At 41.7% G+C, this 12,685-nt stretch overlaps 1 protein-coding gene across 1 annotated transcript; it reads right to left on the bottom strand.

Moving 5' to 3' along the window:
- Positions 1-6,202: 6,202 nt before the first annotated feature.
- LOC149200476 (uncharacterized) lies at positions 6,203-7,399 on the bottom strand. The gene is made up of 2 exons (XM_089399581.1): positions 7,201-7,399; positions 6,203-7,118 (listed from the first exon to the last, which is right to left on the bottom strand). Exon 2 carries the CDS (start codon positions 7,043-7,045, stop codon positions 6,518-6,520), a length of 528 nt encoding a protein of 175 aa, XP_089255707.1. The 5' UTR covers positions 7,046-7,118; positions 7,201-7,399; the 3' UTR covers positions 6,203-6,517.
- Positions 7,400-12,685: the final 5,286 nt, after the last annotated feature.

Below are 12,685 nucleotides of genomic sequence, written 5' to 3'. Positions count from 1 at the left end.
GTTGAATTTTGTGGATTATGTGCATGCTCTGTCTCAATAGACCAAATCTCTTTCGCATTTGCCACCTTTAGTTAAAACAACCGTGTTCTTCATGCCGGGTTGGGTTTATTAGACGGGAACCCACCGATTCAACCAAGTTAAGGGAAAACCAGGAGGTGGTAGAACTCTTCACACGGGTTCAATGGATATCTTTTTGTGATAAATTGCAGGGTTACGATGATGAAGTGGCCGAAGAATTTCTGCAAGCTCTAAGGCCGAAATCCAAAACACTGGCCACAGTGAACTTCAGAGGTCTAAGCCTCAAGCTCACCCCGCAATATATCAGTCGGATCACTGAACTTCCGATGGGTTTGCCATGGGATAAGGAAGAAAGAAAGTTGAGCCAGCAAGCCAAGAAGGAATTCTTTCCACCTAAGGAGGAATTCTCGGAGGACAAAAATGGGGTGCGAAGAACGAGTCTGTTGCCACCATGGAATGAAGTCAGTTTGAAAATCATGAAATATATAACTTGTGAAGGCCATTTTAGCATCGTGTATGCATATCACTTTCGGTTGCTCACTGAATTAAGGCACCAGATTGATCTTCCTGTAGAACAAAAACTGAGCATCCCTTATTTCCTGTTGCAGTCTCTAATTGAGTGTGCCACAAAGCTAAAAGAGGGCATACCAGATCAGATAGCCCACCATGGGCTGATCAAGCTTCTTGTAGAGGATGCGCTGCATTCATATAAGGTTCCCCTCTCATGGGAATCCTTCCGGAATTTGACAAGAGATGGAGACATTAAAATGTTGATTGAAGAAAGTGGTTCCTCCAACAGTGAGGAACAAGAAGCAGTGGCCGAGGGGAAGAAAGAAGCATCCCAGAAGACCCCGACCACAGTACAGAAGAAAGAACAAAAGAAGAAGCACGAGGAAAAGGATGACAAAGAAAAAGGTAGCACACCCATCTTATCAGCAAGGGAGAAGAGGTTGCAGAGCAGAAAGGACAAAGTGGAGATGGTCCACATCAGCACAAGTACCTCATCAGCACCTGCAACCAAACCAAAAAGCAAGACCCAGGCAGCAGAGCAAGAAAAGGTGGTGACACCTGTACCTACAGGGAAGCAGAAACAGGCTTCTACAGGAAGCCCGAAAACAAAGAAGCAGGCTTCTACAAGAAGCCCGAAATTGGCAAGAGGGTCTTCTACAGGAAGCCCGAAAATTACCAAAACAGGGGCTTCTACAGGAAGCCCCGAAAAGGTGAAACCCAAAGAGAAGAAGGTGGATATTCTGGCACGGGAGGCAGCAGCTGTATTGGCTGGCCTCAGCACGCCACCTAAGCCAAAAGAAAAGAGGAAGAGGGAGGCCCCTCTATACTTCAAAGCTCGAAGAAGTGTTAGGATAAAGACGGGCAAGCCACAGCCTCCGTCCAGCAGCCCGATTGTCATCGAAGATACCCCTGCTTCTCCCAAGGAAAAGTCACCCTCAAGGGTAACAGTCACCTACGAAAAAGGGAGTCCAAAGAAAATACGTGGCAAGAGAGGTTAGACCTGTTGACTGAAAAAACGCGGCTACAGGAAGCTGAAAATGTTCTACAGGACACTCTGGCCCGGCTATAGGAAACGGAAAAGAGGGAAGGAGAAGGACCCTCATCACCACCAAGGGAGGGTGAGGTAGAACCGCCTGAGGAGATAGAAAGAGAACATATACCAGAACCTAGCCCTTCGCCTAATCTGAGTTCATACTACACCTTTTTAGAGGCGGGCAAAATCATACCGCAGAAATTTACTGTGCCTCTGTTTTTTGCACTAGAGGAAGAAAGAGTCCGTTCCCACACATGGATGCAGATCGCCAAGTCAAAGGGTGTGGCGGACATAGGCCCTTTACAAGAGCAACTCAAGGAGGTCAGGAGTGAATTCGCCATGGCTAAGCATGTGGCTAATTGCCAACGTATGCTTCTACAGGAAGAAAACCAGAAGCTGAGATTGCAGCTACAGGAGCTAAAGGCAGGGGCAGGAACATCCTCCAAAGACATGACAGAAGAACAACAAGGCAAAAGGGAGCTGACCACCGGTCTTGAAGAGCCAATGACACTTCTACAGGAAACAGAACAACAAACAAAGATTGAAGTGCAAGCTCTAAAAGAGCAGCTGCAACAAAAGGAAGCACAATTGGCCTGCATGGCCAGTTGGGCCATGAAGGCAATATAGTGCAGACCACCTGCAAAAACCTATGGTTTGTACTTGAAAGATCAATGGCTGCAGTTCCAAATAAATACCTTGGCACAAAGAGGTATTTCACATATCCAAAACCCACAACAATTTTCTAAATTGTGCAGCACTAGTTCGTCAGAAGACAGAGCCAAATTAGCAGAGTTCTACCTCCACAATTTGGCTTTGCCTAATGAAGTCTCATGGGATCCCAATATTGCCTTGGGTGATATGCAATTGATGGCGTTCGCTTCGTGGTTGAACCATGAGGATCAAAGAGCAGCTGAAGCAAAATCGGTCATGAACCGAGAAGTGAGCGAGCCACTGTTCATTCGAGCAGAACCAGAGGATCCGATGGCACTCATCTCAGCCCACCAACAGTTGTCTACTGATCCCACAGCTTCTTTGAGATTTATGGACAAACAAGCCCAAGCCATAGCCCATTTTGAGGATATGGAAAGATTGTTGGGAGAAAGTGCTGCCCAAGCATGTGCACGCAGATGGAATACCTTGGCACACAGTTTGAAAATCCGAGAGTACCATACCCCAATTCGGATGAGAGAAGCTTTGGCAAGGGTAGACCTTTACAAGAAATCCATGCAAAGCCTCCAGGCCAGCTGGATTGGCCTTAAACTCGGCCCACCACTACTGCTAGGGTTGACTGAAGGCAATACAGAGGAGGATGACAGTGAACAATGGGAAGAAGTGAACAGAAAAGCAGGGTTTCATATCAGCAAAGAGGACACTACCACAGAGCCTTGGGATGTGAGGGAAGCAGTGAAAGCAATGAAGGATGAAGATTTGGACTAAGTTGCTCAAGGATGAGAAAATAGTTTAGCTGGGGGGTGATGATGAGCCCCAATTTTTGGTACAATTTGGGCTCATTTGGCCTACTTGCTTTGCTCAAACCATTCACCTTTTATTGCTTATGCATTCATTTCCTGGTTTATTTGTGATGTTTGTAGGACGAAGGGTAGGCATTCTATCTACGTGACTAATACATGATGATTTCAGGTTTTTGGCATTAAAAGGGAGCAAAGACCACGAAAAAGGAGACAAGGAGACAGTAAGGTGGCACTGCTGGTTTTTAGGAGAGGATGTCCACAGTCTTGGGGACCTTCCTCGTGATTCCCACCATAGCTCTGAGCTCCAACCAATCTCCCCACCGAGCTTAGAGGCAGCCAACCGTTCTACAGGAACAGCAGTTATAACTGTTCTACAGGATCAGCAGTTTAACCTTCAGTTGGACAGCCGAGCTCCACAAATCAAGGAAACCTGTTGGATTATCATTTTGCATAAATACTGAGGCCGTAGCCTTTGATAGGAGCTTTTTGACTTTTGGAATTACTATTGTAATCTCTGAGCACGAGTTACAGCTCGGTTTTTGTTGTTTTGTAAGCCAGTTTTGGCATGACATCAGATTTTTGGTTATGAATAAAGGCAGGCAGATTTTGATCTCATTCTGAGTTTCTAAGGGAGCTATAGCTCTCAGGTTAGGGCCCAACCTGAGAGTAATAGACCTCCTCTGTGTTGTAATGTTATTTGCCTTTCGTTCCAGCACTTCGTTTCTTACTTTGACATGCAATTCGAATTTACAGTCTGCTGATTTAGTTTTTGTGTGATTGAGTAGGATTAGCTTATGGTTACTTTGCTTTCAGTTGCTTAGATTCGATAGGAGGTTTGTAATACGCAGGAGCTCCAAGAAAAAGGTTGCTAGAGATCACTGCCATCTCTGTTTAGGGATTGGGGTGCAGTCTATATCAACCACCAAAAAGAAACGCAGTCTTTTACTTCCATGCAAGCTGCAACATAGTCATCGAAGATCCATCCATGCACTTTTGATATTGAACCATACTTCTACATTTTTCATTCCATGCACGGTTTCTTTTCTCGGTTTTACATTGCTGTTCGTTGGTTCAAAATAGCATAGTTAACGTAGGTTAAAGAGTTCTCGTTTTTGGTGACATTCAAAGACAATTTGTTTCATCTACACTGCTCCACACCATTCCATTACCTTCCTCTTCTTGTCAACCACACCTAAAGCCACTCAACCGACCTCTGTTCAGCTCGTTTACCTTCCAGCTCTTCCATTACTCACGTAGCTCCATTTACTTAACCTTTCGTTGATCCCATCCTTCCAGCCATCAACCCACTGCATGCACTCTTTCTCCATCTGACTTCTCTGCTCCTGAGCCATCACCAGTTCCATCTCCACCTTACCTATCCACCCAAGCCGTCCCATCACTTCACCAACATGCAAAACTTCCACCTACAACACATCTTGTAGAAGGTAGCAGACTTCCTGTAGAAACCCCTGAGTTTCCTGTAGGATCCCCTGCAGACTTCCTGTAGAAGCCTGCAAACTCGGTTGCTGACCATCCGAATGTGGTAGACTTCTGTGGACTGATGCTAGAGATCCTCTAGGGCCTCTCCTAGCCCCCCCTCACCTTGCCCATGCTTTCCTTCCATTCGAACCGCTCCTGCACAGTCAAACCCTAATCAAAAGCATCATCACAATAAATCCAACCACTTAATAAAAAAATACAAAAACATGTCTTTTCAGATGCAAGTAGCTTAGATGCATGTATTTCAGCTCACTACAAGTAATGGCATCATTGGTAGAAGTTTCATTCACAGTTTTGCATTGTAAGGGCCTAGCTAGTCAAATTAGGGTTTACTAGGGTTTTCATGCTTTGTTGGCTTTCAGTTTCTTTCTGCAAATAGATTACCCTCCTTTGAGTTAGCTTTCGTCCATCACTCATAAAGCTTCTTCTGAGAGCATATAGAAGTTGGCTTGAGCCCTAGCGGACTTGTGCCAGCTGACCAAGTGACAGCTGCGACAAGAGCTAGTACTTGTGCATACATCACAGTCGCTTCCAAGTTTGTACGAACTACCGGGTTGATAAAATTAGAGATAGGAAGCTCCAGGAGTTGTAGCATTATTGCTACAATACTGGAGCCCACCACTTGGTTTATGTGAGGGAATTGTATTGCTATTGTACACTATTCTGTGTCAGAAAAATAGAAGAGACTATGTGAAAATGAAGAAGAAATTACAACATATTTGTTGTAGGTTGTATCCCTTCATTTTGCTCGATAATATAAAAAGAAGGATTAACTGTTTCTCGGTGGACATAACCCAATTGGGTACATAATCCAATTGGGTGAACCACTTATATCTGTTTCTCTCTTGTTTTATGATTTTGTGTGTTTGTGTTTCCATAATATTTTATGTTTTCCATTGCTTTTTTATTTATTTTTTAACAAAATCTTAATCCTTGATTTGTGAATAATACTATGAATATTCTAGTATATTCCATAAAGACTAACTCTTTACCATCCACCTAAAAATTAATAATAATCTTAATCTTTGAATGTGAATACTACTATGAATATTCTAGTATATTCCATAGAGAGTAACTAATAATTACTAATAATTAACTTGCAATTCTTAAAGGCGTATTCTAAAATAGACATCTCTATTGGCATAATTAGGTGGATGGTAGAGATTTAACCTCTAGAAAATATATTAAAATATTCATAGTATTTTTTATAAAGCAAAGATTGAGTTTTATCTCAAAAGTAGTTATGTCCTTTCCCTCCTTTTAATTAAATTTATTAATTAAAAAATGTCATATGAACTTATTAATATGAGTTCAGATTTTTAGGACATGTTATATTAGTAAGTCATGATATTGATCCATAACATTATAAGAAAATTTTTACAAGTTAAAAATCTCAATTATAATTATTTAATCAATAATAAATAATAACAAATAACATACCCAAAAAAATTAACTAACCAATGCATATTAATAATTAATTCAAAAACTCATGATATTCACAATCTGCTATCCATCAATAAAGTAATATGAAACATCAAATAACAAATTACATCAGGATAATTTAATAAATAATCAAATAACATATCGATGAATAGAGGAACATAAATCATCAAATAACAAAGTACATCATAATAATTTAATAAATGAAAAATAACATCAAATAATAATTACATAACCAATGCATAGAGCCAGGTAGTTCGGCTATTCTTTGCATTCACAATCTGCTCTCGATATGGATATAGATCCAGATGTCGAATCAGATATGTTACATGACCCGAATTCCTAAAACGAGTCCTTAACATTATACAAGAAAAATTACAAACCATTCATTCGCAGGTCTATTCATTCTGTCACTCTCAAATGGATAGCTAGAATGGCATTTTATAACAACTCGCAAAGTGGTTACAGCGGTGTTACAGCGTGCATCTTACCTTACAACTGGTCATACAACTTTCGTTTACCTAAAATTTGGATTGACAGTAATTCAGAAAACCACTTTCTTTTCATTAGAGGAGGGCGCGAGGAACGGACACAGTAGATCTCCATCAAAAGCCGCGTTCAGCTGCCGTGGTTTGGCATCGCCCAGTTCGTCTATTCGGTAGCCATTGGGATAAGTCTCTGGTTTATATTCACTGTATCTCAATTTCAGCACCTTCTTCTCATCCCCAGCCTCCAAAGAAATCTTCTCCGCTGACCAACTGAGCGGCCTCGGCGGAAGAAAACACCCCACAAAACTGCCCAAAAAGAACTTGAGACCGCCCTGCACAATCCAGACCAACCAGTAGGGCGGGCGCGGGTAATCCATGGCATCTAGAAGCCTCTCCTCAAACAAGCAAAATACGATCCGTCTGGCCACCGGATGGAGCCAGGCGGGTACATCTGACACCAGCAGATTCAGCGTGGATTCGCCGATTTCGCTGCTGGACTTGGAGTACACCATTTTTTTGGCTTCGTATTGGCAGCTAAAGCGCTCCACTCCCTCCACTGTGTTGGGAATATCTCGGATGCCCATCCGTGTGCCTATGTCGCGCCACACCACAAAGTTCGCCGTCGTCTCTTTTTCCGTCCAATCCCGGTAACCGAACCTGCAAACGGAAAAGCCGAACCGAGCGTTAAATTCTCTGCAAAAGTAATAAAAAATATGGAAAGGTTAACCGATGAGCATACCTTGAAGCAAATCGTTGGGGCTCCAAGATGAAGGTTGAGAGCGTGTACAGATAGTCGCTGTTGGAAATATTGTAACGGCCGTGAATGAAATTGAGGCGGCGAAGTGCGAGGGATCCCCGGGGGCTGTCCACGTGATTGAGCAGGAATTCCAGTATCAGAATACTGGTGTCGTCGTAGCGCTTCACGACGGTTTCCGGCGAGAACTTGTTGGGGAATTTTTAATGGGGAAAATACCAAAAACCAAATATTCAAACACACAGAGGCAATGCTCTGTTTCTTTTGCTCCAGGATCTTTTGTGCACACAGAAGACTTAAAAAAAAATTCACTGAGGAACAGAGGATTTCACCATAAAATATTTCTATTCATTAAAACAAAAAAAACATTCACTGTGTCTCCATATGAGAATTTACACTGCTGGAAAAATTCCCATTAACATTTACTGCTGTAAAACCTCCATTCACATTTACTGGTGTAAAACAATTTTACATACTGCCGTAAAAGCAAAACTTACACAGGCTTACAAAATTCGCTCCACCATTTTCCTTATGCACTGCTGTGCAAAACCACACATGGTTTTTCGCTATGGCCAACACACAAAAAATTACATCGCCAAAAAAAAACTCACACCCCTGTTCTTGTTTTTCTACACACTGCTGTGTGTTTTCCCTTTTTCAAAAATACAATGAGCAAAAAACTCAAACATATATGTTTTGCTCGCTATATAAAACATAATGCGTAAAAACTCTATATTACCGTGGCCCCTTTTTTTTTACATTACATATGGTCAACACTTAAATAAATATATGCCGTATATATAAAACTAAATGCATTACGTGCCCTATGTAAAAAACTTAACTATTCACCTAAGTTTATGACAAGCATTAATGAAAGGTATGGTCAACCATGCTTTTAATTTACTCCACGCAAAACATTGAATTGATGTGGGTTCGTATGCAGCTCCAGGTGATCAACGGCGGAGAACACGGGAGCAAATCCAACGGTGGAGAACAATATCGGAGGACCAACAAGTGTTGAACTTTATCCTCCGAGAAAATGACGTTGCGTTACGTCAGGGCTGAACCACGTGTCAGCTCCACATTTTCTCGGGCCCTTGTGTACGAAAACCATTCTCTGCAGGTAGGCGGTCCGAGAAATCTTTAAACCGGTTTGTGGTTTTTGCTGGCGGTTTTGGGGAGCGTACGGCTGCGTTGAAATTATATTTCAACACTCCCCTTTAATTTCAACAGCTGGGCATTCGGTCATACCGAGACACTTTCTCAAAAATTCAAAGCTCTTCTGATCAAGTGGCTTTGTCAAGATGTCTGCAACCTGTTCTTGAGTCCTGCAATGTTCTAGGACAATTTCTCCATTGTTCACTAATTCTCTGATGTAGTGAAACCTTGTATCAATGTGTTTCGTTCTCTTATGAAACACTGAATTCTTTGACAAAGCAATAGCTGAGCTATTGTCACAAAAAATCACTGTCGCTTTTGCCTGCTCTTGGCCTAAGCTTCTCAACATTCTTCTCATCCACACTGCTTGACATGCTGCTGCTGTAGCTGCCACATATTCAGCCTCTGCTGTAGACAATGCTACAATGGACTGCTTCTTAGAAGCCCATGAAATGGCTCCTGAACCCATATTAAAAACATAACCGGAAGTGCTCTTCCGATCATCTACACTTCCAGCCCAATCGCTGTCTGTGTATCCAACCAAATCTGAATGTTCTGAGGCATGATATAAAATTCCAAACATTTTGGTACCTTTGACATACCTCAAAATTCTCTTTGCTGCCTGCCAATGTGCCTCCTTCGGCCTCTCCATGAACCTGGAAATTAAACTAACTGCATACATTAAATCAGGCCTAGTTGCTGTTAAATACATAAGGCTGCCCACAATACTTTTATACAAGCTAGGATCAAAATCCTTGCTGCTGTCCTCTCTGCTGAGTTTTAATCCCATTACTGTGGGAGTGATGGCTGCCTTGCATTCTTGCATGTTAAATCTGTCCAAAACTTGATTTACATATCTTGCTTGAGATATAAAAATTCCTTTTTCATTTTGATCTACTTCTATGCCTAAGAAGTATCTCAAGAAACCCATGTCAGTCATTTCAAATTCATCCTTCATGACTGATTTAAAATTTTTAATGAGCTGATCATCATTACCTGTGAAAATCACATCATCAACATACAAAACAACAATTAAAATCTTACCATCCTTTTCCTTGATGTAGACTGTGGGTTCTCCTTCACACTTGTCAAATTCATTATCCAATAGATATGAATCTATCCTGCTGTACCATGCTCTTGGCGCTTGCTTCAGCCCATAAAGAGCTTTCTTCAATTTGCACACTTTGTGCTCTTCACCTTTCTTCTTATATCCAAGAGGCTGTTCCACATAGACCTCTTCCATTAACACTCCATTTAGGAATGCTGACTTCACGTCCATTTGGTAGACTTTCCATTTGTTTTGAGCTGCTATGGACAGCACTGCTCTCACGGTTTCCATTCTTGCAACCGGGGCGAAAGTCTCCTCATAATCTCTCCCATACTGCTGCTTGTAGCCTTTGACAACCAGCCTTGCCTTGTGCCTTTCTATCTTGCCTTCAGCATTGCTCTTGGTCTTGTAGACCCATTTCACACCAATGACTTCTTTGCCTTTTGGTAACTCAACCAAATCCCATGTTTTGTTTCTCTCTATGGCATTCATCTCCTCATCCATAGCTTCTATCCATTTCCTATCTTTAATAGCTTCTTCAAAATGAATAGGATCATCAACATGACAATACAAGGCAAATAAGGAATTCATTCCTTCTTCATAAATTTCACTTAGATTTCTAAACTTCTTACCTCGTTCACTTGGTGTGCAAGTGCTTGAAGATGCACTTGAATTTCCTCCTTGTGGTGTGCTTGGAGAAGCACTCTCATTGATCCTCAATGGTGTCCCTTGCTGTCCTTGTGTTGGCGCTGCTGTTTGGGGATGTATTTCAGCCACCTCCTCTTCATCTTCATCATGAGACAAATAGTTCTTGACATTAACTGTTTTCTCTATGCTTCCATCCCAAGCTTCCTCTTCAATGAATTGAACATCCCTGCTGACAAAGAACTTCTTGGTAGATGGAATGTACAGCCTGTAGGCTTTGGATTCATCACTGTATCCAATGAAGATGCATTTCTCCCCTTTGCTGTCCAACTTCCTCCTTAGCTGATCTGGTATGTGTGCATAGCCCACACACCCAAAAACTCTCATGTGGGTGACTCCTTGCTTTCTCCCACTCCATGCCTCTTCTGGCACTTTGTTCATGACTGCTTTTGTAGGACACCTGTTCAATATATAAACTGCACAATGTACAGCTTCAGCCCAATACTCATTTGGCAAATGCTTTGCCTTCAACATGCTCCTTGCCATATCCATGATGGTCCTGTTCTTCCTTTCAGCAACTCCATTTTGCTGTGGGGTGTACCGAGTTGTGAACTGTTTTTGTATTCCATTTTCTCTACAAAACTTTAGGAATTCATTTGAGATATACTCACCTCCTCTATCAGTTCTCAATACTTTTATGTGCAGCCCGCTTTGGTTCTCCACAAGTGCTTTGAAATTTTGAAATTTCTCAAAGACTTCACTTTTGTTCTTGAGGAAATATATCCAAGTCTTTCTTGTAAAATCATCAATGAATGTTAGAAAATATTGGCTGCCAGCTAATGATGGAGCTTGCATTGGCCCACACAAATCTGAGTGGATAATCTCTAAGGGTGTCTTTTCCCTTATGCTTTTCCCTGATGGAAAACTTTCTCTATGTTGTTTTCCCAAAATGCAGCCTTCACATAGGCTGTCCGGTTTCTCTATCAATGGTAATCCTCTTACCATTCCTTTTCTGCTCAATAAGTTTAGACCTCCAAAATTTAGATGACCAAATCTCAAGTGCCACAACCAATTTTCATCCTTTGGCACGCTTTGGAAGGCCTCTTCGGTGACTGCTTCCATTTCCCTTTTGTTCTTCATGTCTGCCCTGATCCGGAGAGGGAACATCCTGTTCCTTGTCATCTTCACTTCAGCAATGCATCTTTTGCTGGGTGGTATATCCATGATGGTGCACACATCATTTACAAAGTAAACATTGTAACCCTTTTGGATAAGCTGTCCAACACTCAATAGGTTACATCTCATTCCGGGGACATAGTAGACATCTGCTATGGTTTTCCTTTCTCCTTGTTTTGTAAATATTTTTACCTCCCCTTTTCCCATAACAGACACTTTACTATCAGTTCCTAGTGTGACCTCTGATTTCAAATTCTGATTTAAGGCTGAGAAGAGGGCAATGTTTCCTGTCATATGGTTGCTGCAACCTGAGTCTAAAAACCATATGTCTTCACTATGTGTTTCAGCCATGTTACAAGCTAACAGGACATTATTTTGACTGCTGTTTTCTCTTGTAACATTTGCATTTTGTCTACTACTCATATCATGTTGTTTCTTTCTACAATCACTTGCATAATGTCCATACTTTTTGCAATAATAGCATTGAACATTAGATTTATCATACCTTTGTCCTTGAGCATGATGTTGTCCTCCTTGTTGGCTGCTGCCTTGGCCTTGGTTCTGATTTGGATTGTTGCCTCTTCCTTGTGCATTTGATGAGTTGTTCCTTCCACCTCTATTCTGGCTTCTGCCTCTTCCTCTTTTGTTTCCTCTGCCTTGACCTCTGCCTCTTCCAAAGGACATCTGGGTCTTGAAGGCTTGCTCAAGAGATGAGTTTTCATTCCTACTCAACCTCTGCTCATGTGTTATCAGTGATGCATGTAGCTCATCAACTGAATAACTTGAGAGATCCTTTGTCTCTTCGATGGTGGTGACTATGGCATCAAACCTTGAGGGTAAGACCCTCAATATTTTCTCCACAATTCTTCTGTCTTCAATGGTTTCTCCATGAGTTCTCATTTGTGTGATTACACCAATCACATGAGTGAAGAATGAGTCAATGTTATCTGACTCCTTCATGTTCAAGTTCTCAAAATCCTTTCTCAGCAATTGTAGCTTTGCTGTCTTCACTCTCTCCATGCCTTGATAGGCTGTCTTGAGGGTTTGCCATGCTTCATTGGCTGTCTTAGCTGCTGCTAACCTTGGAAACATACTCTGGTCTACTGCTAGATACAACAACACACGGGCTTTTGAATCTTTCTTCCTATTGTTCTTCAGCAGATCCTTCTCTCCTTGAGTTAATGCATTGAACTCAGTTTCATCTGCTGGTTCTTCAAAACCTTCTTCAACTATTTCCCATAAATCTTGGGAAGCAAGCAGAGCTGTCATAGTTATTGACCAGTAGTCATAGTTCTTCCCATTAAACTGTGGGAGCTGGGTGTTAAACAAACCCATACCAGTGCTTGTGCTGGCCATTCCTTGACTGTGTATTTAAAACAAATCACTGCTTCTTCAGCAACACAAAAAAAAACTTTTGAAATACCTGAGTCCTTTGATGTCTGA

The sequence above is a fragment of the Pinus tabuliformis genome, chromosome 2_1 (assembly GCF_031772625.1).
Source record: "Pinus tabuliformis cultivar Carrire ecotype Pingquan chromosome 2_1, CPIR1, whole genome shotgun sequence".
NCBI classification, from domain to species: Eukaryota; Viridiplantae; Streptophyta; class Pinopsida; order Pinales; family Pinaceae; genus Pinus; species Pinus tabuliformis.
The sequence above is the reverse complement of the archived record's forward strand: the minus strand, read 5'-3'. Positions and strand labels throughout refer to the sequence as shown.

Excerpts from the sequence above, each read along its gene's own strand:
- LOC149200476 (XM_089399581.1), bottom strand. The coding sequence starts at position 7,045 with ATGGGCATCCGAGATATTCCCAACACAGTGGAGGGAGTGGAGCGCTTT.